At 42.2% G+C, this 26728-nt stretch overlaps 1 protein-coding gene across 1 annotated transcript; it reads left to right on the top strand.

Moving 5' to 3' along the window:
- Positions 1-700: 700 nt before the first annotated feature.
- wnt2bb (wingless-type MMTV integration site family, member 2Bb) lies at positions 701-26674 on the top strand. Its single transcript, XM_079826626.1, has 5 exons — positions 701-1516; positions 4895-5115; positions 14692-14969; positions 16207-16471; positions 25538-26674. The coding sequence occupies exons 1-5, from the start codon at positions 1320-1322 to the stop codon at positions 25765-25767; spliced, it is 1191 nt and encodes a 396-aa protein (XP_079682752.1). The 5' UTR covers positions 701-1319; the 3' UTR covers positions 25768-26674.
- The last annotated feature ends 54 nt before the right edge of the window (positions 26675-26728 follow it).

The following is a 26728-nucleotide window of genomic DNA, read 5'->3' as shown; positions in this document are numbered from 1 at the left end:
ATGCAACAGGCAACTATGTGATGTTTTGAAACTGGAATCCGCGCGATGTTTATACACAGCAGCACTCGTGCAAGCTCTAGAGTCTTATCTGTAAACACGAGCTTGTGTATTCAGACACGCGCATCTCTCCAGACCTGAGGCTGCAATCTGTGCGAATGCGGAAAAAAAAAATTAATAATATTTTTTTTTTTTTAGATGCAGCTATCATAATATGGGATTTGCAACTGCATACTAGTAGTATCCTACGTGCAAAACATGCTTTAAAAAATAAAAAGATATCCGACTTTATAATGTAAACAACTGTTCCGGTCATTGAATATTCATTGATGATTTGTCACTACGCCATCGCTCAAATCCACACTGTAACACGCTTTAAATCACTAAAATATATAAAAAAAGAAGTTTATGGCCAATGCCTTAAGTACCTATACTATTTGGACCAATTTATTATTATTATTATTATATTGTTGTTGGGGGCATTTAAATAGAAAAAGTCGAGTTAAGTGAACGGATATTATTGTTACAAGTGACAGACTTTGCTGTTACAAGTTATTCAAACAAATATAGTTTAAAAATTAAAGTGTGTATCATTTTTCCCCGCATCATGAGTATTTGATGTTTGTGAGGTTGAACCCCAGGCCTGGCGTAGTGTGTAAATGAGGATGCTGCGTGTTGTTCAGCAGGTGTGGCGCGTGTCTCCACTGACCAGAGAACGGCGCGTATCCCGCGCGAGCTCAAGCTTCCCCGGGGCTCCGGTCTCTGTGAGCTTTACCCAATAAGAGCGGAGAGACGGCGGGCTGTCAACATTCCTATCGCCCCTCTCTCTCTCCCCCCGTCGCCCACCCCTTCGGTCTGCAGTTCGCACAGTTCATCGCCCCGGTTTATCTCGCGCAGTCTGCTATCAGCGCTCGCAGACTCCAATGGAAAAACGGAGAGGCGCGTGTTTCACAGCCCTGCCTGAACGCAAAACGTGGGGAGAAAAAGTGGAAAAGTTGGCACTCTTGCTGATCAAATTGCACCTCACCGAGACTTCATCTGTTCTCAAGAGGAGGTGAAAAAAAGAAAAGAAAAGAAAGCGCTCTCTGAACCTGCCCGTCTGGCTTGGATTATTTCTGCTGCGGTTGCCAGATCTCGGGGAATACTTTTATATGGCACACGCTAATATCCGGGCAGATACATGATATCCGTCCGTGCATCATCCGCACGGAACTCTGTACATCTGTCCAGCTATCAGAAATCCAAACTTCAGCAGATCCCCGCAGACCTAAACACAGTACAGAATCGTGTTTTCTTATCACCGCTGGAGGACACGCTCAACTATGTTTGGCTGCGGTAAAGTTCTTGGGTCGCCCCGGATTCTCAACAGATCTACCGCTGCTCCCGGAGGCTCAGGATTAAGACACATAATCAGAAACAGCTCAGGCTCATCCTACGGTCCCCGTGCGTCCTCGCGGCTGTGTTGCGCGTTCCTGTTGCTCCTGCTCATCCTCACACCGCGCGTGGACTCGTCCTGGTGGTGAGTAGCGTCCAGCATCCCCGCGCGCCGCCGCTGGCGCACACTCGCGCGCAGAAACCGAGGGTTTTTTTTTCTGCTCACGGTGACCGAGCTGCTGTCATTTGGGAGTCTGGACATTTGCACATGTCTGTTATTGTTTTTTTTTTTATTGCGTTACAGCTTTTTAATTTAAGTGCGGTGTTTAGGTGTGCAAGTCTATTTTATACTTTAGGTTAATACAAAACAGAGTTTTAAACCTTGGGGCAATGTTTCCAACGATATCTGCGTTTTAATGTTAATTTGAAGTAAGGGTTGGGTCCAGAGTGTTTGACTTCTTAAAGCAATTTCTGTCGTTAATTTTTAGGGCGAAAATATGTTGAGGTTCGTCTCGCGCAGCCAAATTGCTTTGCACCCCTAGCACAGTTAGACAAAAATCAACTATCTTAAATTCATTTTAAACAAAGCTCTTTAGGCATATGCCGCCGAAACATAATGAAGTGATAACTGATATTTTGTAGCTAAGGATCCTGACGGAAAGTGCTGGAGCAGCTGTTGCTATGGTTATCTTCTCGGTCTGTTCGCGAGCGTGTAGCGCGGTCTGAATAACTTGTAATCTAACTTTTGTGGTTACTAAAAACACTGTTTTTGTTTGACTATGCTGTTGAAAAATGTATAGAGCTATAGCTACTTATATGTGGAAGGATACATACTTTTGAGACCCCCGACCTTTTGTTTTTATTTGCTTTGGGGAGGTTAAAGTCTTAATTATGGGGTTCAGACCCCACAAACTCCCCATAATTCGCACCCTGCTGGTGGGCAGACAGAGGTCGGGAGATGGCAGTCAACTCAAGTAGGCTACTAAAATGAACACACACGTTGCGCTTGGTGCAGGAACGCAGCTCCACCGCCCTCTCCGCCAAGATATTGGCATTTAAAACGCAATTATTCTAGAAACACACAAATCATGCATTTCGCCCCCTCAAAATATCATTTTAAATGCTCATGAGGGTTGGGGTTTTCCCCAGAGCTTGTGCTTATGTATAGTAACAGGCCCTGCACATCATTATATCAAGAGTTATGGGTTGGGTTTTCATGGTGTGCTTGAGGTGTGGTGCCAGCCAATAACAGAAGAATAAATGAAATAACTGCAATATGTGTCAGGCCTCCTGCTTAGATGCACACGCACACACACTTAGCTGGTGACTACAGTGCAGTGAGCCTGAGCAGTCATGAATAAACCAGCCACATGCTCATTGCTCACATATATAAATGTAGTTAAGGAGCGGTGGGGTTTTTATGTATACTTAATATACATGTGGTTGTGTGCACGGCAAATGTTAATTTAATGTTTTTGCTCAATGTACTGTACCTACAAGTATAAAACATACTGTACTCCAGCGCTCTGGTGAAGATAATACGTTCATACTGGACCCATAACAACTGTGTCAGTTCAATATTAAGTTTGGCTGGCACTGAACTAAGAAAGTAAGAAGGAAAGAAACCAGAGGAAAGCAAGTCCTTTGCTTTGTTACTATCGTGGTGTAATAAGTCAGGCTGACATTCCCGATGCGAGGCACTCACCAGAGCCAGAGAAAGGGATCTCTTGCTCCCTCTTTTTCGCTCTGTGATCTGCTCATCCATCACTTTAAGCAGACAGAGCAGGAATCCTCTTAAGCTACTGGGCGGCCTGTTAGTGTCTCATAGTGAACTTATATCACAGACACACACACAGAGATGAAGCTAGACATAAGCCTGTCTGTCCTGGACTTCCACACAGATAGAAAGGTGTGTGTGTGTCCTTTGAAGTGAACTTCATCTTTGACCTGTGAGCTTTTGTACCGGGTTCGGCAAAATTCAGAACCGAAAATTGGCTTCCTTTCAATTCATGAGAACCGGACACACCCCAGGAGGTTGAATAGAAATTGTAATTGGACTTAGAGAAGAATTTATAGAATTGCAATTCATTGTGTTTTGACAAATTTAGCTTTTCTAGTTACAAATGACAGTCATATGAATTTCTTTAAATTCTCAATTCATTTCTGAATGAGGCACAAGCTAGTTTTGTAATCATCCAACCATATTGCATATTGCTCTAACTATTAAACACAAAGAGTGTGGCATTATGGCACATGTAAGTTTTGACAGTTCTAAAAATCATTCATCCAGAACAGCAGGACTAGAAACTTTAGCACCCTGATTCAGAGGAAAAGTGGGAGAGATATGATAGATGTGGGGCCTGATCTATGGAAATGAGAAAATGTGATTAGACCAATGGAGAAAAAGACAAATATGGAGAGATGGAGAGAGAAGAAAGGACAGAAATAGGGAGGAGGGGAGTTTTCACCACCATTTGGGTGATAGAAGCAAAAAATGACAAAATTGTACATTCTTTTCCCCGTCAAGCCTAACTACACACACACACACAGAGACACGCAGACATGAGGGCAGATTTTACTGTGTTTTTACAGCATGTGGTTGTGGTTGTGGTCGTGGTCCTGTGGATAATGAATTACTGCTGCTGGTAAAGCCAACCTGCAAGCCACCACAATGTGTAAGACCAGCCTGGTGTGTGTGGGTGAGCGTTTCCAAACTCAAACTATTGAACACAAAGCACAGGGTCCGATAAAGCCCTATAATCACAGTCAAATGAGGCGTCGGAGTGGGAGGAACACCGTCATAATCAAAAGGTTGATCAACATTCACAAAAATGCACATTTTTGCAGACTAAATTATTTAAATCCTCCTTTAGTCTGACAATAGCCTACAGAGTGTGTGTAAGTGTGAAGGCTGAGATCAGGCTTGATGTGACACGGTTTGGGTGTGTATTAGAAAGAGAGGGATTTTATCCCAGTTTCTGTTGCCGTTAAGCAAACATTTTATCGAAGAGTGATGGATTGAAACAATCAGAACAGGAATGAAAACCATACAGAGTAAAAGAGAGACAGAACACGCCATTATTCATTAAATCTTCTTCTGTTTTGATTATCCGATTGGGTTAAGTAGAATCAACTATGACATCACAGCAAACGATAAGGGAGCTAATACTTCAGATAAAAGAGCAAAAACTTAAGATTTAACTCAGAATACAAGATTATCATAGAGAGCTCAAAATGTATTCCAAATTGGTTGATGTTGAGCTTATTATGCATGTGTGCCTTGACATAAATCATAAATAATGATTGGTTTGTGAATGTCTGTTTATGACACATGCCAAACTTCCCTCTGAAATTCCACTAATGAGTGGTAAGATTCTGGGAATGATCAAACTCTTTGGGCTCAGACAATGCAAAAATCACTGAATGTTTACTGATTCAGCACTTTCGGAAGAATACCAATTGGCAGAAACTGTGACTGATTGGAATAATTCAGGTTTTAAGCCACCGTGTTTGTATATTTCAGGTATATTGGAGCCCTTGGTGCACGTGTGATCTGTGACAATATCCCCGGGCTGGTGAATAAACAGAGACAGTTGTGCCAGAAGTATCCAGACATCATGCAGTCAATCGGGGGCGGGGCTAAAGAGTGGATTCGAGAGTGCCAGCACCAATTCCGCCATCACCGCTGGAACTGCAGCGCTCTGGACAGAGACCATACTGTTTTTGGGCGAGTCATACAGCGCAGTGAGTTCTAGAAATGTGTCTGTGTGTTTTGGAGACAGAAGGAGACAAGGTTATTAAAGAAAAGAAAAAAAGAAAGAAAAATGCTAAATTTTAAATCCAGAGAACGATGGAAGTTCTAATGTTAAATGTAGCAGCAATGGCTAATTTATAAGTAATACTTAATACTGCATTTGAGAAATACAATGCATAACATGTATTTGAATTTTGAAGATTATTTTTTCAGGCATTATTCATTATTATTCTAATTACTTACTTATTAAAATAAACTTTAGATGTATTATTAGTAGACTGTTAGGTTAGGGTTAGTAGCAACTGTGCTGGCAAAATGAGTTGCAGTGAGCACATTTTAAAAAAAAATTATTGAAAGAAAAAAAAGATAGTTTTTTTTTTTCAAATTGTCTATTAAAAACCCTTCAAACTGATGTATGGTTTGAATCGGACAAAAAAATGAATGAGCTACACCTGTTTGAAGTCGATAGAGTCAGCAAAGTTAAAGTTTTCTGAAGGTTCTAAAACAAAATCACGTTGCAACCATACCTTAAAATTTGGCACCAAACTAAATATCTATAGGAAAAATATATATTCAACTTTTTTCCCATGATACCACAATATATGAAAGCCTATATATGTTTGAGTGAATACTTGCCAAGACAGATATTTTACTGTAATTCTGTGTATGTGTGAATATTGGGATTGCGCGCTGTGAGAGGCGTCTTTGTGCGCACACGTCGGTCAGTCAGCGCGAGTGAGATAGTTCCCTTTCGAGGGAACTCGCACTGCATCGGGACGACGCTTTTGGGATACTCCCTTAGCATCAGCGAATCTGAAACCAGAATGCCAACTAGGCCAATCCGATTGGCGTGCGTGATGACGTCATCGTGACGGCATACCCGGAAGTATAAAAGGGGTGCTGGAACGTAATGGCGGTAGTTATTGCTCTTCAGCAAGCGCTATCTGTCAAACTGTCTGTCTATTTACTGTTGTATGTCAGTGAAAGTGTGTGATTGAAATGAAGTGTGAAAAAGTGAGAGAGTTCAAGCAGTGTGTGCATCCTTGCCCTCGCTACATGTCGGGCTCGGATACACACCTGCTGTGTGTGCACTGCCTGGGCGTTCAGCATGCTCGAGCGGCTCTCGAGGGAGCCGCTTGTGAGCATTATGAAAGCTGACGCTCAGAGTGCTCCGCTCTCAGCGTGAGCCCCGTGGATCGGTCCCGCATCCGCCGAGGCGGTGCGGCGAGGCTGGTCATGGGGCTCACGGATGGACTGTCAGCGGGACTGGGACTGCTGAGGCATCTTCCCAGTCTTTATCTGACAGTTCAGATGTTCTCCTTCCCCGTGTGGAAGCCCGCGCTGCGGCTTCTTCCCCCGGGGCGGAGGACGCGATGTGTGAGAGGTCTGATTCTGAGGAATTAGACGTACTCAGCATTGAGGCAGTCAAAGTCATAAGCACTTCTTAAATATGCAAGATTCCATCCACGCGATTGCTGGAAAAAAAGAAAAAAAAGGCAGCGCGCAGGTTATGGGTCTGCAATTAATGTGAACACACGCGATCGGTGTGCATGAGATACTGGTTGGCTTAACGGACGAGTCCGTATAGTAAATAAATCAGTATTTGTCTGATATGGCTGCATTTAAGTCTGAGGATTTAAATGAGATATTATCTGACTCTGAGGAGTTAGATATTCAGTCATTTCAGACCATGTTTCACTGTATTGTGTGACACTGTTTGGCTTTTTTCTCGAGGGATGAAAGCCAATTGTATTATGACGGCTTGAACCACGTTGCTGAGGCAACGCGGGGTCTATGAGTCCGTATAAATACAAATAAAACAGTGTCGTCTGATTAATTACGGCTACATTTAATTCTAAGGAATTAAAATTAAATATAATCTAACTTTGAGGAGTTAGATATTCAGCCTATCATTCAGACTATGTTTCACCTTATTGTGGCTGCATTTAATTCTGAGGAATTAAATTAAAATATTATCTGACTTTGAGGAGTTAGATATATTTTTTATTCAGCCTATTATTCAGATCAGGTTGCACGGGTTTGGTGATTATGATGGCATTTAATTCCGAGGAATTGAGTGTCATGTTATCCGACTTTGATAAGTTGGATACTTTAATTCTGTCACCCAAGCGTGTTTAACTTGTGAACTGGATATTCATCTAAGATGGAGCCCTCCTGAAGTTGATGTCGTTCTCGCCGCCTTGTGGCCTGCGGGACACATCAGTTTCAGGCAATTGCTAATCGCAGTGTCCGCTCTAGGGTTGTGGCCCTGTTGAGCTGCTCCCTTAGATGAGGCCCCCTGCTGGCCAGCCCCCTCTCCCGGGTAGGAGCGATCGAGGTCGCCTCCCCTGTGGAGTTTTCGGGAATCGATGCTGTGTTCCCGCCGTCTAGTACGCTTCGGGCCACATCATTTCCCCGTGCACGCGTGCTGCACCAGCCGCCTCTAGCAAGACTTGCGGTGGTCCAGCAAACGCGTACGCACACCGAAAATCTTCCTCGATTTCGCCCTGCCGGTAAGCCGCTTCAGGGGGTCGGGGAGGAGGCTCGGTTGACACCCGAGACCGGCCTCGAGAGGCTGGTTCCCTTAGCAGATTATCTCGGCGCATGGTTATGCCTCCGAATATATCAGCTTGGGGCCTGCGACTGTAGGAAGGGGCATACAGACTGCAGTCCGGTTACCTTCCCCTGAAGTTCAGTGGGGTGGTCTGGACGGCAGTGGTCCCTGGGCAGGTTCGGGTAATGGAACAGGAAGTTCACTCCCTGTTGGTAAGGAGGCCACAGAATGTGCTCCTCCGCCAGACAGGGAGTCCGGGTTCTACAGCCAGTACTTCATAGTTCCTAAGAGGGATGGCGAGTTGCATCCAACTTTAGACCGGAGGTACTTGAATCGTTCTCTGAGGAGATTCAGATTCAAGATGCTTAGCATTTCCTCCATTGTGATTCAGATCCAGTCTGAGGACTGGTCTGTCACGATGGGTCTGAAGAGGACGCATACTTCTCTGTATCCATCCTTCTGTGTCACAGGAAGTTCCTGAGGTTCGCTTTTTGGGGCAAAGCGTACCAATATCGGGTTCTTCCAGGCGGCCTGGTCTCTAAAATGAAGCTAGGCCACAGCATCACTGTGAAGCAGTTTAAGGTCTGCTGGGGCTCATTGCGGCTGCGTCCAACAGAATATCTCTTGGCCTGCTGCATGAGACCCTTACAGTGGTAGCTGGGAATCAAGGGGTTTTCCTCTGGGGGAAAACCATTCTGTATGATCAGGGTAACGCGCAGATGCCTTCGTTCCCTAGTCATATGGAAGAAACCTTGGTTTCTGTCCCAGGGGCCAGTGTTGGGAGCGTTCTGTTGCCGGGAATCCGTTTCAACAGACGCCTCCCTCACTGGCTGGGACGTGGTTATGGGAAGTAAACCAGGTGGCTTTCCTTGAGGGGAAATCCATTCTGTATGATCAGGGTAACGCGCAGTGGCCTTCGTTCCCTAGTCATATGGAAGAAACCTTGGTTTCTGTCCCAAGGGCCAGTGTTGGGAGCGTTCTGTTGCCGGGAATCCGTTTCAACAGACGCCTCCCTCACTGGCTGGGACGTGGTCATGGCGGCCGCTTTGCGAGAGGTCTGTGGGAGACCAGGCATTTCTCAAGGCACATCTACTGCCTGGAAATGCTGGCGGTCTACAAAGCTCTGAGGAGCTTTTTCCCGGACCTCCGCGGCCACCATGTCCTGATATGGAAGTAAACCAGGTGGCTTTCCTTGAGGGGAAATCCATTCTGTATGATCAGGGTAACGCGCAGTGGCCTTCGTTCCCTAGTCATATGGAAGAAACCTTGGTTTCTGTCCCAAGGGCCAGTGTTGGGAGCGTCCTGTTGCCGGAAATCCGTTTCAACAGACGCCTCCCTCACTGGTTGGGGCACGGCAGGGGGGTTTGAGGTTGCGCCCTCTTTGCAGACTGGCGCATCACATCCTCCTGTGGTCCCAAGGGAAACTGTTGTCCATCAGGGCAATGTATGTCCCGGGGGTCCAAAATCAGGGAGCAGACATCCTGCTGAGGCAGGGGCTGAGGCCCGGGGAGTGGCGACTCCACCCAGAGGTGGTGGAGGCCATATGCAAGAGGTTCGGCCCAGTGGAAGTGGATCTGTTTGCGTCTCGAGAGACGTCCCACTGTCCACTGTGGTTTTTCCCTCACGCATCCAGCTCCGCTGGGGCTGGATGCCATGGTGCAGACGTGGCCGAGGCTGCGTCTGTACGCATTTCCCCCGATTGCTCTGCTCCCGGGAGTCCTGGAAAGGATCCGTCGACAGGGGGTCAGTCTACTTCTGGTAGCACCCCGTTGGCCGACTCGAGTTTGGTTCTCGGATATCATAGCTCTGCTAGCAGGTCAGCCGTGGGAGATTCCTCTGAGGAGGGATCTCCTATCTCAGGCGGCGGGTACGATATTTTACCCCCGCCCGGAGATTTGGAACCTATGGGTCTGGCCCCTGAGGGGACCAGGTACATAGAGGCTGGCCTATCGGCGGAGGTGATAGAGACCTTACTCAGCTCCAGGGCTCCGTCTACGAGGAGACTGTACAGCCTCAAGTGGAATGTATTTTCCACTTGGTGCAGAGAACGTGAGGTGGACCCAGTTAACTGCCCAGTGGCTTCAGTGCTGGAGTTCCTCCAAGATCGTTTTTCTGCAGGGCTTACCCCGTCCACATTCAAGGTGTACGTGGCTGCCATTTCGGCTTTCCACACTCCTCTGGGTGATGGGCCTCTGGGTAGGCACCAGCTGGTTGTACAATTCCTCCGTGGGGCTCGGAGGATGAGGCCTGCGGCTCGGACCAGAGTTCCAACCTGGGACCTGGCAGTGGTTCTCGAAGGATGGCTGAGGCCCCCTTCGAACCATTGGAGTCGGCTGGACCAAAGGATCGGACTCTTAAGGTGGCTTTTCTCCTTGCCATTACCTCTCTCAGGAGAGTGGGAGATCTCCAGGCCTTGGCGGTAACGCCGACCTGCCTGGAGTTTGCCCCGGGAGGAGTAAAGGCCATCTTACACCCTAGGCCGGGCTACGTGCCTAAGGTGCCATCAAGGGTGGTCAGGTCATTGGTCCTGCAGGCATTTCATCCTCCGCCTCATGTGACGGCGGAAGAGGGGAGACTTCACCTACTCTGCCCGGTTAGGGCGCTCAGAGTTTATTTGGCGAAGTCTGCACAGTGGAGGAGATCACAACAACTGTTGGTGTGTTTTGGCTCACCTAAGAAGGGATTGCCTGCGTCTACTCAGACAATCAGTAATTGGATTGTCCAGGCGATTACCATGGCCTATCAGGTGCGCAGTTTGCCTTCACCTGTGGCTGTGAGGGCTCATTCCACCAGAGGCATGGCCTCTTCGGTGGCCCTTCTTTCTGGGGTCCCCTTGCAGGATATCTGCGAGGCGGCCGGGTGGGCTACCCCACACACTTTTATCAGGTTTTATAGCCTGGATCTCCCTACGACGCCTGGTGCTAGGGTGCTCCAGTCCTAGCTGTGCCCGGTTTCCGGCTTCACACTAGGGCAGGCGCTACCCTTCGGTGTGGCCTAGTGGGTACTCGTTCCCCAAAGCGTCGTCCCGATGCAGTGCGAGTTCCCTCGAAAGGGAACTGCTCGGGTTATGTATATAACCCTTGTTCCCTGAGAAGGGGAACGAGCACTGCATCCCGACGCCACACCTTGGCGCGCCTGGAGCGCATGCTTCAGAGCAATTACTACCGCCATTACGTTCCAGCACCCCTTTTATACTTCCGGGTATGCCGTCACGATGACGTCATCACGCACGCCAATCGGATTGGCCTAGTTGGCATTCTGGTTTCAGATTCGCTGATGCTAAGGGAGTATCCCCAAAGCGTCGTCCCGATGCAGTGCTCGTTCCCCTTCTCAGGGAACAAGGGTTATATACATAACCCGAGCAGTTTTCATGAACAAAGGTACTCCACCCAGAAAACGTACAAATAAAGATATTTAGATGTTTAATTGCTATTTGGAGCATTGAGATCGCTAGACGAGGGCTAAACTAACTCATTTTTGACCAAAAAAAATCTACATTTTTCACTTGTTTTGCCTGTAGCTCGGAATTATCCTGTGCGCATTCCGACTCCTTTTTCCAGCACGGGTCACAAATGATGACATGCACTTGCAAAGTTACTTATAGTCAATAGAATGCCTGTTGGGGGTGCTTTAAAATAAAGTGTTAACAGACTTTCTACTAATACTCTAATGACTGCTAGTTGACGTGTATTTGAAAAGTTACTTATAGTTAGTAGAAAGTGGACTATTGGACATTAAACTAATATTAATAATGACAATACTATAATAATATTATACTATTCAATTCAAGTCAGTTTGATCATTATTATTGTTTGTTTTTCCTTTTGCAAGAGGAGCCCACATCCATTACCACTTACTGGGAAACAGATATAAGCTGCTTTCGCACTGGGTAGTTATAGGAAATCAATGATTGGAACTAGCCACCAGGGCGGTCCCCCGAAAACTAAATGTAACCCTAGGGCCATTTTCCTGGTTGCATTCGCACCACCAGTAAGAACTCTGAAGTGACGTAAGCCTGCAGACAGCAATGTCATTTAAGCGCGGCATTCAACTACTTATGTAAAGGTTGAGAATTGATTGGACTTTGGCGTTAGTCCATCTATCGCTGTTTTCCATGTTCATGGATTAAGTATACGTAAACTGTGTTTACACAGCTTAGAAATGGCGGGTTCGGCCAATCAACATGCAGTTATGTCACTGGAAGTCCCTATTGTGCTGGGTTAGACCCTACTCTGAAGTAGGAGCTAATTTAGCCCCCCCAAAAGGTGTTCCTAATACTAAAATCGTTCCCAGTTCCTGCAGTGCGAACACATCACACACCACGGGTACTTCCGCCAGTGGTTATGAACTATGTGAGAACCGGTGCGGAAGCCCCTATAAACGGATTCTCAAACTTTCTCTCTCTTTAAATATCTCCCTGTGCATCTCATATGGTAAATACCTAGATCAGCACACTGCACTGTCGCCACAATCAGTATGGATCATTTTAAACAGTTATTCTCTTGGACATGTCCATCACTGTTTATCACGGCGGGATATTAATGAAACGACTCGGATCTCACAGGAAAACCCAGCCACATTCACACAAATCCGTGGCCAGGTGTGATAAACAGACAAAACCCCACAGGATCACTTATTTCAGTCTCAACCTGAAGTTTACTCAAGAAATCTACACTGTAAATGTGCTTTCTGTTTGGCTTTCATACAGCGTTCCAAAGATCCCTGTGTGAAAATATCACCCCTCCGGCATTCTCTATGCCTCTTTACCACATAAACAGGCATAGTGGATGTAAATGTTTGGAGAGATGATTCTGGCAGCCGGACAGACTCTCGCAGCACTGCGTGTATTCAGTTTATGAAATGGAATTAGAATTGGAGCGGTTGCCAAGAGAGGATTCTCCTATAAACAGCAACTGTACTATTAAAAAAATCGATTTTTCTTCAGAGAATATCTTGCTGCATGAATGATGGAGCGATTCAAACAGAGATATCCTCCAGATGTCATTGTCCTACAGGAGCACAGATCATTGAAACACATTTTAGCCACAACAGGAAACTGAAAACGACTGCAGTGCAGCGTGAGAAGGACAACTTTACGTGGAGATCTGGGCAGGGGGTCCTACAATAAAAAGCTCTGAGGATGTTATTCATATTCACAACTAGAATGTAAATAACTTCAAGGTGATTTAAAGGTCCCGTTTTTCCAATTTTTTTGAAGCTTTGATTGTGCTTACAGTGTGCAATATAACATGTGTTCATGTTTCGCGTGTAAAAAAACACAGTATTTTTCACACAATTTACTTATCTGTATACCGCTGTTTTCACTGTCCTAAAAACGACTTGAGGATTTCCCTGTTCTATGAAGTCCCTCCTTCAGAAATACTAAAAAACGAGTTCTGATTGTGCCAGCGGTTCCCGTGTTGTGATTCGACAGCAGCTTAGCGCACGTTGCCCGGAAAGGTCACGCCTCTTACCATAACGGGGAGATGCATGCGCTCAAAGTACAGCGTCCCTGAAAGCCAAACAAAGGTGATTTGACTCCCGGATGAAAATAACAGCGTCTCGACGACATGGCGACAAACACACTACAAACGCAACCGAACGCAACACTTCCTCTTCTCCACGAGGGAGAGCAACAAGACCACGCCCCCTTTTTTGCGTATTCTTGTGGGCGGAGGTTAATCAACAAACTGTTCTACTGACGTCATTAAAGCAGGATGTACAGGGATGTAGTCCAAACCGGCCGTTCACTGTAGGCTTTGAAAGGGAACTTCTGTTAACTAAAATATCTCGCTTGGCATTGAACTTTGAGCGTTATAATTTTACAGGTATTATTTATGCTCTAACAGCAACATTACACACTAACTAAAGTTTGAAAAATGGGATCACGAAGAACAGGACCTTTAAATGCTATACTCCACATCTAGCAGAGATATTTGCATTTAATTATTTTGTTATTTTGTTATTTTATGTCCTCCAAAGGCTCAATTATTATTAATACTAGGAATATATAATTGTATTAAATGAATGTGATAATAGGAACATCTTACCTTTCACAAACACTTTCTTGGTGTATATACAAGAAAAGTTTGTTCAAAAGTTAGGGGTCAGTAAGATTTTTGACTGTTTTTAGAAGAAGTTTCTTATGCTTATCAGCGCTGCATTTATTTGATGAAAAATACAGTAACTGAAATATTGTACTGTGAAATATTGTGAAATATTATTACAATTAAACTTTTTTCTATTGTAATATATATTAAAATGTAATTTAATAAAATGTAATTTAATGGAAACCATTAAATTGCAGGATTTTTTATGAATATAAAGTTCAAAAGAGCAGTATTTATTTGAAATGAAATCCTTTTGTAACATTGTAAATGGATTTACTCTCAGTTTTGATCAATTGAATGCATCATTGCTTAATAAAGTCATGCATTTCTTTAAAATAATCTTCCTGAAACTTTTGAACTGTAGTATAAAAGTAAGTATTAAACATATAACATACTAAATATGTTATATATTGTAATTTTACAATTCTAATGGAAAATGCATGTTTAAAACAACTATAATACAAGTTTTGAAGAACACTTTTGGTTTAATCGCAAAATTGGGCACTCCTTGTAACTGTCCGTGGTGATTTACATTTGGTATTTTTCTTACATTCAGTCAGGCTAAAGGAATCAGTGTGAGTGACGTAAGTCCAAACATGCAGGATGCTTAGAAATAGCAGGTTAAGGTTAGAAAATTGCTGTGGCAGTTCACTATCAGACTGCTAACCTTCAAACTATTTATCCTAGCAGAGAATGGCCCACCCTGGAGGGATTAGGCCTGTACTAATATTTAAACCAAGCACTCACTCTGGGGCTAGTCATACCCCTAGGCAGGTCTCTGGCGGACAAATCAGAAGTGCTGTTTGGGATTAAATGAGAGCGGAGGGTGTGATTAAGTCTTTGAGTGTCTGATTAAGGACCTGAATTTGTTTGCTGTGGCTTCATGATTCTTGTCTTCGCAGGCAGTCGTGAGGCGGCATTCGTGTATGCGATTTCCTCGGCGGGAGTGGTTTTCGCTATTACCCGTGCCTGCAGTCAGGGGGAGCTAAAGACGTGCAACTGTGACCCCCACAAGCGCGGCCGGGCCAGTGACGAACGAGGAGAGTTTGACTGGGGTGGCTGCAGTGATAACATCAACTATGGGATAAAGTTCGCCAAAGCCTTCGTGGATGCAAAAGAGCGAACTGTGAAAGACGCACGAGCACTCATGAACCTTCATAACAACCGCTGTGGCAGAATGGTGAGAACAGAGACTATATGACACATTCCCGGTGATATAACTGTATGGTGAAAAAGTCCAATGAATAAAGCCACTATCAAAACCTGGGCAATTAGGCAAATGCGGGTGAAAATCCATGTGGCGGGTAACGCATATAAACACACTAGCCAATTTGGCGGGTTATGATTCATAAATTATGTTCTATCACTCTGCATGGCATTGCTATCAGAGCCCTTCCCCTAAAAAGAGGCTCAAACATTAGCAGAACAAAGCGTAGAGAGGGTCGCATACTGAGAGGAACTGCGCATATCAATGTCTTTAAAATTTGAACACATTGGCTGCATCCAAAACCGCATTCTTCCCTACTATGTAGTAGGCGACAAAAGTATGTCCGAATTCGCAGTACTCAAAAGAGCTACTACTTCTGGCGAGATTCTGAAGTGTGCATACGATGGACACGGGAGAGGATTTGTGAATGGTAGTGAAGCTATTAACTGACACTCATGATAATGACAACATGGCAAATGTAGTATGTCCAGATTACATTCATACTACACATATTCATATTATATAGAACATCCTTTTTTAACAATCATGAAGTAATTGCTTATTCAAAATAGGTACCTTCTCAAGAGAGTATGCGATTTCGGCCATTGTTTTCTATGACCATACGTCTATCGAGATGTCTGAGGCACGGTGCTTCCCATCTGGTGTGCTCCGCTGGAGCCCTAGGAGACAATTGAGAGGCCACTTTCTCTAACCCGTTCTCATAAATGCCGCATGTCCAAGTCTTTCGGGCGAAATGGGACCTAGCGTCTTTATTGCTACGTGCAAGTAAACTCAAGGCAATTTATAAGAGATGTCACAGATAATTTTGTTTTTATTTCCATTTTATTTTATTTGAATGGTATCCGCAAACAGTGATTGACTGTTGTAAAGCTGAAAGCAATACAATGATTCAGATTTAATAATAAATATATTTACATTTAAGCTGTGCCATTGATAATCTGGTTTATTTAAAGGCTAATAAAAGTGGCCGGTAACTTAAATATTTAGTAGCCAAATTGACTGTTGAGTGAAAAAAAGTTCATTTCAAATCTTGATTACAATAAACAAACTGAATACTGACATCAATAACACAAAAACACTGTTCTATGAAAGCGTCCCTGTGAAACTCTGTTTACATTCTGCGGCTATTCTTGGCCACATGGAAACTGTTCATATAATTACTACTAGGGATGTTTTCTCTGTTTTACAGGCTGTAAAGCGCTTTATGAAGCTGGAATGTAAATGTCATGGAGTCAGTGGGTCGTGCACTCTGAGAACCTGCTGGCTGGCAATGTCGGATTTCCGTAAAACGGGAGATTACCTTCGCAAGAAATACAACGGAGCCATCGAGGTCACCATGAACCAAGATGGGACAGGATTCACAGTAGCCAATAAAGACTTCAGGAAAGCCACAAAAAATGACCTGGTGTACTTCGAAACATCACCTGATTACTGCCTCATGGACAAAGCTGCAGGTAAGAAAGAAAACAAAAACATGAAATAACTATATGTTTATTTCCTGAAGGAATTATTTATCAGTGCTTACAAGACACTAATACCCCTTTTCCACCAAGGCAGTGCTGGTGCTGGTGCTGGTGCTGGTACCCCAAAGCACCAGCTCTGAACCAGGAAAAGTGGTTCTTAAGTAGCACCAAAACATTGCTGGTCTAGAAGTAAGAACCGCTTGCGTCAGGGGCTGGGGGCAGGGTTACCGTGACCAACAAGACGAACACAAACTTGTGACCGCCATTTCTGAAATAGCCGCTAATGGAGCTAATAGCTGCTCGATTGTAATCTCCGTCTATACAAATTACGGCAAGCTGCACAAATGCGTTGGATTCGCTGTGTTTTGATGCCGATGTAGTATCATGAAGCCATGTGCATCAATCATAATGCAACGTTCGCCATTGTCGATGGAAGGCTTGTTCGAGATGCATCGGCGACATGCAGACCGATCGCCATATGACATCGAAGTACAACGAGAGCATACGGCTCCTTATGCTTTTGAATAGCTTGTGCGGTCTTTTGATATCATATGCTGATCGGTCTGCGCCAGGGGCGATTCTAGGATTTTCATTTTAGGGGGGCTCATCCCCCAGTGAGGGTATGAAAAAAAAAATCGTAAGACTTTAGTTTAGGGTCCAATTCTCACTAGACATGTGCCGGTAAACGGTAATACAATATACCGCAATAATGAATATGCACAATATAGTTATCGTGGGCACTTCAAAATACCGTGAATAATTATTTATTACGAATTATTCCGATTTTTAGAATGAATTTTAAGAATACTTTACCCATCAACCGTTTAAAATGAACAACACGTCAAAGAGGAACGCGCACTGATGTAAATAGACCAAGAGGAACGTGCAATGATATAAATAGACCGTGCATGAGCCGAGCACATGGCGGAATGCGCTGAAGTGCACATTCATTCTTTGACAGCAGAGGGCGCTGACGGAACAGCAGAAATGCAGTCGTTTCCCCAGTAATCACATAACCTAATACATAATACTTAAAGACTTAAGGCTATTCATTTTCAAACTTGCATTTTATATTTTAATCTGGACTAAATTACATGCCCTAGATATTGTTTGAATATGTTCTGACTGTTGTTCAATCACACACTTTACAAGGCTCCAGTATTTAACATTAGTTCCTTCATTAACAAGCTGACAATGAAAAATACTTCTAAAGCATGTATTAATCTATGTTAAATGTACATTTCAGCATACCTATTGTTCTTTATAATTCTTTTGCACTTTAATCTGTTTTAAATATTTCTTTACTTTATACATTTTTGTGTATTGCTTTATTGTATTTAAATGTTTGGTTCTTTTGTTATAAGAAAGTGATTTAACCTGTTGAAGTATGACAACACTTTTTTTGCAACTTATTTCAATATCGTGATAATACCGTATACCGTGATAAAAGCTTCAGCAATTAATCGCAACATGAAAATTTGATACCGGCACATGCCTAATTCTCACTATTAACTAGTAGCTTATTAGTATGCATATTAGGATATTGGCTGTTTAATATTGGCCCCTCGAGAACATTTTTATTTCTATGATCTACATAGGTGCATTTTAAGATGTTCTGAATGCCAAACAAATTAAGTAACAATAGCTTGAAAACCATGTCAGTGGTTGATTAAGTTTTTCCATTTTTGTCAGTGAAGAAAGTAAACATAACTGATATTTATATGTTTTATGAATCATTTTCGAAGGCTAACAGGAAAGCTAGGTAACTAAATTTATTAAAATTAATTCACAATATGCACACATTCATTAGCTACTAATCTTATGCCCAATACAGGCTGAAAAAAGCTGAATTTTTTTTTATTACTGAGAGCTACAAAAGGAATTACTAATTTACAATATGCACACATTCATTACTATTAATCTTAGGCCTAATCTGAAGAAAACAGCTTTGTTAATATTTCTTGTTTGAAATGTATATTATAAATGACATTACATAGGCCTATTTCAAATCAAAATAGCAAAATTAGACAAAAGTTTATTAATTTGGCTGAATATTTTTTGTCATTTGTTTAACATTTCTGACTTAAAGAAGCAGCTGTCAAATATAAAATATTTAGTTTAGCGACATATCTCGCACTTGACGTCAGTCCTGCTGCTAAAATTAGTGCTCAGCCTCAGCAGAATCTGTGCGTACATAAAGCCCGCCTACTCTGATTTGATTGGTTTTCTCAAATATTTTGACATTGACGAGTGGTGACAGACCAATGAGGCTCAGATCAACGCACACACCTCTGCTTCTGACGTGTGCTCTATTCGCCGCCACAGTGGATTGAAGAACACGCTGATTAACGCAGATTAAAAAACGGGACGAGGCCAAAGCCTCCCGCCAGTTTCATATGTTTGAAAGGTTAATCACACATTTTCTAGGGGGGCTGGACAGAATTTTAGGGGGGCTTAAAGGGTTAGTTCACCCAAAAATGAAAATTCTTTCATTAATTACTTACCCTCATGTCGTTCGACCCCCGTAAGACCTCCGTTCATCTTCGGAACAGAAATGAAGATATTTTAGTTGAAATCTGATGGCTCTGAAAGGCCTCCATTGGCACAATGGCACGTTACACTATCAAGACCCTTAAAAGGTACTAAAAATCCCTTTCCAGAACATTTTCATTCAACGTTCCCAGCTGGTGGAACGATCTGCCCACCGCCATCCGAAATGCTGATTCATTGACAACATTCAAAAGTCAACTAAAAACTCATCTCTTCCGTGAGCACTTAACCTCTTAAAAAAAAAAAAAAAAACCTTTCCTTTTCTCTTTTCCTCCTCTTTCCCTCCCTACTCTAGCCTGTACTACACTGAGAAATGTACACGGACTAAGTATTTCAGGCACTTGTTGCGCTCACTCGACTCTTTACGACCAATCGCTTATTGTACCCCCAAGTTGTAAGTCGCTTTGGATAAAAGCGTCTGCTAAATGCATAAATGTAAATGTAAATGTAAAGACGTCGTTACAAAGTCCATCTCACTACAGTGGTTCTAAAATAACTTTATGAATTGGCGACAATAGTTTTTGTATGCAAAAAAACCCTAAATAACGACTTACATAGTGATGACGATTTCAAAACACGGCCTCATGAAGCTTCGAAGCGTTATGAATCAGTGAGTCGAATCAGCGGTTTGAATCGCCAAATTTCAGCAGTTTGGCGGTTTGACACGCGATCCGAATCATCATTCGGCTCACTGATTCATAACACTTCGAAGCTTCATGAGGCCGTGTTTTGAAATCGTCATCACTATGTAAGTCGTTATTTAGGGTTTTTTTGCACACAAAAACTATTGTCGCCGATTCATAAAGTTATTTTAGAACCACTGTAGTGAGATGGACTTTGTAACGACGTCTTTAGTACCTTTTAAGGGTCTTGAGTGTGTAACGTGCCATTGTGCCAATGGAGGCCTTTCAGAGCCATCAGATTTCAACTAAAATATCTTCATTTCTGTTCCGAAGATGAACGGAGGTCTTACGGGTGTCGAACGACATGAGGGTAAGTGATTAATGACAGAATTTTTATTTTTGGGTGAACTAACCCTTTAAGCCCATGGTCTGCGCAGCGCCAATGCATCTCGAACAAGCCTGGTGTGTTTGTGTTTCCCACCATAGATATCCATAATAAAGGCTAGATGTCTCGTGTGCGCTGCTGGCCAATGGAGGTCAACGTCCGCACATGGCGGCCATCTTGTCACAGGCAGCTCGCTCACTTGTAACATTGTTTTCATGGGCGCCTGCACTTTTTAAATAACCATAATTTGCTCAATGTTCTACCGATTTTCAAACTGTTTGGTTTGTTATAAACGTCAGAGATGTAGTTATGACACCAAACCATTTGTAAATCCGTCAAGATTTCAGTGAGATAAGAGTATTTGTGTTCATGCAGATCATCAGGTACCACAGAGCCCTGCCTGTGACAAGATGGCCGCCGGTGATGACGTTAGAGACTCCGCCATAAGACATCTAGCCTTTATTATGGATATCTATGTTTCCCGCTGCCTCGCTAGCATTGCTGAGAAAGATGGGACGTATACAGTGACGTAAGACCTGGCACTGTTGTGCTCTCTAACATGTGGAAAGGCAAACCGGTTCTTAGAAGGCTCGTCAGTCGAACCAACTCCGAACTGGCACTAGCACTGGCTCTAGCACCCGGTTCATTCTGGTGGAAAAGCGGTATAAGAGAGTGTTAAAAGCTACTGAGCTCCCTCATTACCTATTGTCTACACAGGCAGTGTAAATCAAAATAGTTGATTCATAAAAAAAATAAATTATATATATATATATATATATATATATATATATATATATATATATATATATATATATATATATATATATATATATATATATATATATATATATATATATATATATATATATATATATATATAATTAATTATTTTATTATTTATTGCTGCAATAATATATTATAATATCTTGATTGTTTTTATTATTTATTAAATTATAATTTTTTTTTATTATTTATTTATTTTATCAATGCTTCAGGTGTTGGCCTCTCCACAAAGAATATATGCATTAAACATTGTAATAATGCAAATAAATTGGGGGAGAAAAAAATCATATATTTCTTAAAACGCACAAAAGAAACAAAGAGACCACACTTACGACTATCATTTATGGTTGAATTAATTATAGTTGTATACTTAGGGTTGAAGAGTTTGGAACAAACCAAACCCGGATGTTTGAAGAATATCAGTACAGCGATGTCTTTCAAGCAGTGCAAATACTGACTCATTTAGTAATAATGCAATTAGTACTAACCTTTAAAGTGACTCATGGATTACTAATAACACAAATAGTTAACTTTGCTGCTGCTGACGCACCTATTCAGCATTAACAAAACGAATGTAAACTTGGATTTTGCAATGACTTCTCAGAATTAAGAGTTAGATCATACCAGACGTGCAGAATGCAGGAAGTGCTTAGACTGGATGATGAATAAAAAGTGTTTCATGAAGTTTCAACTAAAAACTGAAAATTTACACAACAACTGCGTTTTGGGGCCCTGAAAACGCAAACTTTTGAAAACAGGTTTCAAAGTGCAAGTTTTTGAAAACGATACCCTTATCATCTCTGTGTAAAAAAATGCTAATTTGTGGAACCGGTCATGTACATGCATATTACATGTTCAGTTTATAGGGGCATAGTTTTTCTTTACAAAGTGACATCGCCAACTACTGGCCTGGCATGCATAATACAGTGTTTTAAGTAGTTTTCGCGTATCGGTGTGAACAGGGATAGTTTTGACAACGTTGTTGTTTGTATGTGGAAAGCACAATGAAAAAACTTCTGTTTTTAGTACATTGTTGTCGTGTAAACATAGCCTAACAGGCTGGCCACTGAATCACCCGCAGACCTCAGAGGATCCTTACTCCTGAGATCCAGTCTGATGGTGGTTAGCCATGTTGGTTTGTACATGACTCGATAGTGTGGAGAAAGACAGGATTCAGTAACAGAGGTAAATTGACTCTCACACCTGCCCTGCCCTAAACCTAACCATAAACCTTAAGGGTAAAAAGGGCAATAGAGGCTTTGAAAGGGTCAGAAGAGGTGGGATGGGATTTTTTTTGCTCAGTTAATCCTTGATGCTCTGACACACACCTCTGCATGTATCATCTGGACTAGAAGCACAAGTCCCATATTCAATTGGTGATGGGTCATGAATAGACTAACTTTATGACTCATTTTTTAAATATTTTTATTTAATTTGTAATACAAATTCCTATGTGAGCAGCACCCCATAAGAAATGTGGGATATTGGCCACAACTGTAGATAAACCTAACTATACCGGGCCTCCCTAAGACTGACTAGTCGACTAATAGTTTAGACAACGTATTCCTAATGGACACTGTGTGATACTCTGCTTTCTGAGAATACTACAGCAGCTCATGGATCAGTGTGATGGTTTGAGTGTGTGTCTGGGTCAGACAGACAGCTCACAGCTCAGTGATTTCAGAGGGTCAATGCGCTTACCCCCTAACCACCACCAGCATCACCACCCCAGTGGAATTTGCACCCCAAGGATACAACAGGCTCATTTTTCAAATCCCATTCTTTCAAAGCTGCCAGCACAACCATCACTCTCTGGTTCTCATGGCCGCAGGGCAGACAGATTTTTTTTTTTTAAGAAAGAGACCATCACTGTCCACTGTGTGTTTAACCTTGCGAAACAGCAACATGCAGACTCCAAAACACCAATCTGATTATTTATGGTTGGTCTTACTTTCTTTGTTACTTTGTGTCACAAGACTGTTAGGTAGTAAGTTTCGCAGTAGTTTTCGCAGTGATACAGTTTTGGGTTCCTCAAAGAACCTTTCAATAAACACTACTTAAAAGAACCATTTTGTCTTAGCGGTAAGACCATTGTAATAATCTAAAGAACATTTTGTCCAATGGAAAGGTGGATGTTAAAGGTTTTTCATGGAAACATTGATGTCAATTAAGAACCTTTATTTTTAGGAGTATATTTCTGAATTTGTTCATCTAAATTTATCTATTCATCAAAGTTATTTTATGTCATTTTTATGGTCAAATGGTATTTTGGCTGAATTATATAACCAGGACTCTATTAACTCTGTAAAGCTTGAAATTGGTAATACTAATGAGAAAAATCAAACTTTTTTAGACATGTTTTTAGATTAGACTGTCTATTGAACCTTTAGACAAAATATATAAAAAATAAATAAATATTTTACCAATGTGTTTAATTGTATCTATCATATTTGGTACATCATGCAGGGTTTAAAGATTATTTATTGATTACAAAAATATAATAATTTTTACAAATCTTTTCTCTTTATTTAATTCTTTTAACTGTGCCTTTTGGTAGTCAAAATTAATGAAATATGGTTATAAATTACTAATATAAATGTAGAAATATATATCAAATATGCATTCTAAATATATTAATTTAATTCATATAAATACATTAATGACATTATAATGAATAATACTATAAGTTAAAACATTATGGCAGCAAGAACATAGTTATAGTGAAATTTTAATAATGAAAGATCTGGGTGCATATATAACAAAATCAAACAAATATAATTTCCCACTGTAAATACACTATATTGCCAAAAGTATTGGGGCACCCCTCCAAATCATTGAATTCAGGTGTTCCAATCACTTCCATGGCCACAGGTGTATAAAAATCAAGCACTAAGCATGCAGACGGGGTCAGCACATGCTGAGGCACACAGTGTGCAGAAGTCGCCAACTTCGTGTTAATAGCTACAGTAGTGGTGTCAACAATAATCGATTCCGCAATGCATCGCAATGCGGGGCATGCACGATTCAGCATCGATGCGGCTAAGTGCCATAATCGATTATGTCATCGTTTATTTTCTGGCCTTGAGTTGGACAATAAAGTTGTGAAGTTTCAATTACTTCCGGGGTCATAACAACAACAACAATCAAGATGGCTGAGGCGGAGGGAGATTACTGATTAATTAAAACACTTATGTTCACTGCTGGAAAAAGTTTGCTGTTATTATTGCTCTATTTAATTTCAAATGGTTCTAAAGCAGAGAAGAGAAACATTTCTCATTCAAAGCACTGAAAGCAGTGATTTATGTTTTCTTTTTCAGGTTTGAAAATGCCATATCCAATACCCTGTACCATTCAATTTTATTTTATTTAATGACATTTATGTCAAAGATACAGGAGAGTGATAATACACACATAGCAGCCAATAAAATATGTTGTACAATATCTGACTGCTTGTATTGCCTCATGACTGATTAAAAATGTGCCTTGTTGTGTGCAGTAGAATTTTGATGCATCGCAATGCATCATAGAATCGAATTGAATCGAATCGTTACCTGGTGAATCGTAATCAAATCGAATTGTGAGGGCAGTCCCAATGCACACCCCTAAGCTACAGACCTCCAAACTTTGTGTGGCCTTCAGATCAGCGCAAGAACAGTGCATAAAGAGCTTCATGGAATGTGTTTCCCTGACTGAGCAGATTTATCCAAGTCTTACATCACCAAGTGTAACGCAAAGTGTTGGATGCAGTGGTGTAAAGCACGCCACCACTAGAGCTGTGGAGACGTGTTCTCTGGAGTGACGAATCACGCTTCTCTGTCTGGCAATCCAGTGGACGAGTCTGGGTTTGGTGGTTGCCAGGAGAACGGTGCTTGCCTGACTGCATTGTGCTAAGTGTAAAGTTGGGTGGAGGGGGGATTATGGTGTTGGGTTGTTTTTCAGGGTTTGGGCTTGGCCCCTTAGTTCCAGTGAAAGTAACTCTTAATGCTTCAGCATACCAAGACATTTTGGACAATTTCATGCTCCCAACTTTGTGGGAACAGTTTGGGGATGGCCCCTTCCTGTTCCAACATGACTGCCCTCCAGTGCACAAAGCAAGGTCCATAAAGACATGGATGAGTGACTTTGGTGTGGAGGAACTTGACTGGCCTGCACAGAGTCCTGACCTCAACCCGATAGAACAACTTTGGGATGAATTAGAGCGGAGACTGCAAACCAGGCCTTCTTGTCCAACATCAGTGCCTGATCTCACAAATGTGCTTCTAGAAGAATGGTCAAAAATTCCCAGAAGAGTTTAAGTTGTTATAGCTGCAAAGGATGGGCCAACTCCATATTAAACCCTACGGATTAAGAATGGGATGTCATTAAAGTTCATGTGCATGTAAAGGCAGGCGTCCCAAAACTTTTGACAAAATAGTGTATATCTTAGTAAAATTATATTTAAATGTGTAATTAATTTGATTAATTTTTGGGACTTCTCATCTCTGTGCGTGCCATAACTCTAACGCACCAATCGCTAGCCTAGCTTAGCACAAAGGCTTTGTGCTAAGCTAGGCTAGCGGTGGGTGCGTCACTGGGCGATATGGTGAATAAGCTAAAGTCCCAAAAAATCGGCGTGTTCCTTTAATACATCATGAAATTACTTTTTTGGGTTTGTTGGGTCACCACTTGGTGTCCAATGTAAAATATGTGATGTAATTTCCTTTTTTTGCATTCCAGGTTCATTGGGTACTGCTGGTCGGGTCTGTAACAAGACGTCCCGGGGGACCGACGGCTGCGAGGTCATGTGTTGTGGACGAGGCTACGACACCACACGCGTAAAACGCATCACCAAGTGTGAATGTAAGTTTAAGTGGTGTTGCGCCGTCGAGTGCAAAGACTGCGAGGAGGCTGTCGACATTCACACCTGCAAAGCTCCTAAACGTGCCGAATGGCTGGACCAGACCTGAGACACGCCCACTTCCTTCCGTTCCTCAGGATTTTGTCCACGGCATTCTGGGATATGAAGTCCATCCCTTGCAATTTTTACCCATCCCCTAACCCCTCTTCTTTGTTGCATGGCTTTATTTGAACTTATTTTGTGAAAGCACTACAACTGAAATCTACATTTCTCATGAGCGCCTTGCACACTTTGCCCGATATGGCAGATGTATCTCTCTTTCTTCTTCTCTCTCTTTTTTGTTGTTGTTGTTGTTGTGAATTGAACGGAGGACGGTAAAGGTTTAGGATTCGAGAACAACCTGTGCTGTAACGTGTTGGTATATTTTTTTTGTTTCGTTTTGATGTGAGAATTTTGTTCTATGAGTGTTGTTTTGTGACAAAAGGTGTGCTGCTTTTAAAATAATATTTTAAACTGACTCTGAGCCTATCAGATATTATCATGGCTAATAGCGGAATATGTACATCACATATTATTGAAAACACAGCCGTGTACTTAACATGCATCACGTGCCCATACTGGACAGTATTTTACTCTGACTATCGGTACCGAATATAACAGAACGAATGAGGCTGGTCAGAGGGACTCAAGAGGACAAAATGGATGACAGCTATGTGGGCTGCTCACTCCACATGGAGCCCTAACAGAGAGTTTCTCTGGAAGCTACAGAGGCGTTTGGAAGGGTTAGATGTAATATTAATAATATAAATGAGCATGCACTAAGGACATTAGCTAACAGTTGAGCGAAAATGACATGTTATTATAAAACTCATCATTGCCTGTGTAAACAAGAAGAATGGTGTTAACAGCTGTGACTGGTAGAGGTGTAAGCTCTCATTAGCTCTCCTGTGCTGTGGTACTTGTTAACTGTGTAATTATTTTTTCAGCAGAAGTTCATATAAAGACATTAATTAAGACATGAGTCATTTTATTTAGCTTTTCTTCGCCTTAGCCGTAAATGTCATGTGACT

This window comes from Gobio gobio (assembly GCF_949357685.1).
Source record: "Gobio gobio genome assembly, chromosome: 10".
Taxonomy (NCBI): domain Eukaryota; kingdom Metazoa; phylum Chordata; class Actinopteri; order Cypriniformes; family Gobionidae; genus Gobio; species Gobio gobio.
The sequence above is the reverse complement of the archived record's forward strand: the minus strand, read 5'-3'. Positions and strand labels throughout refer to the sequence as shown.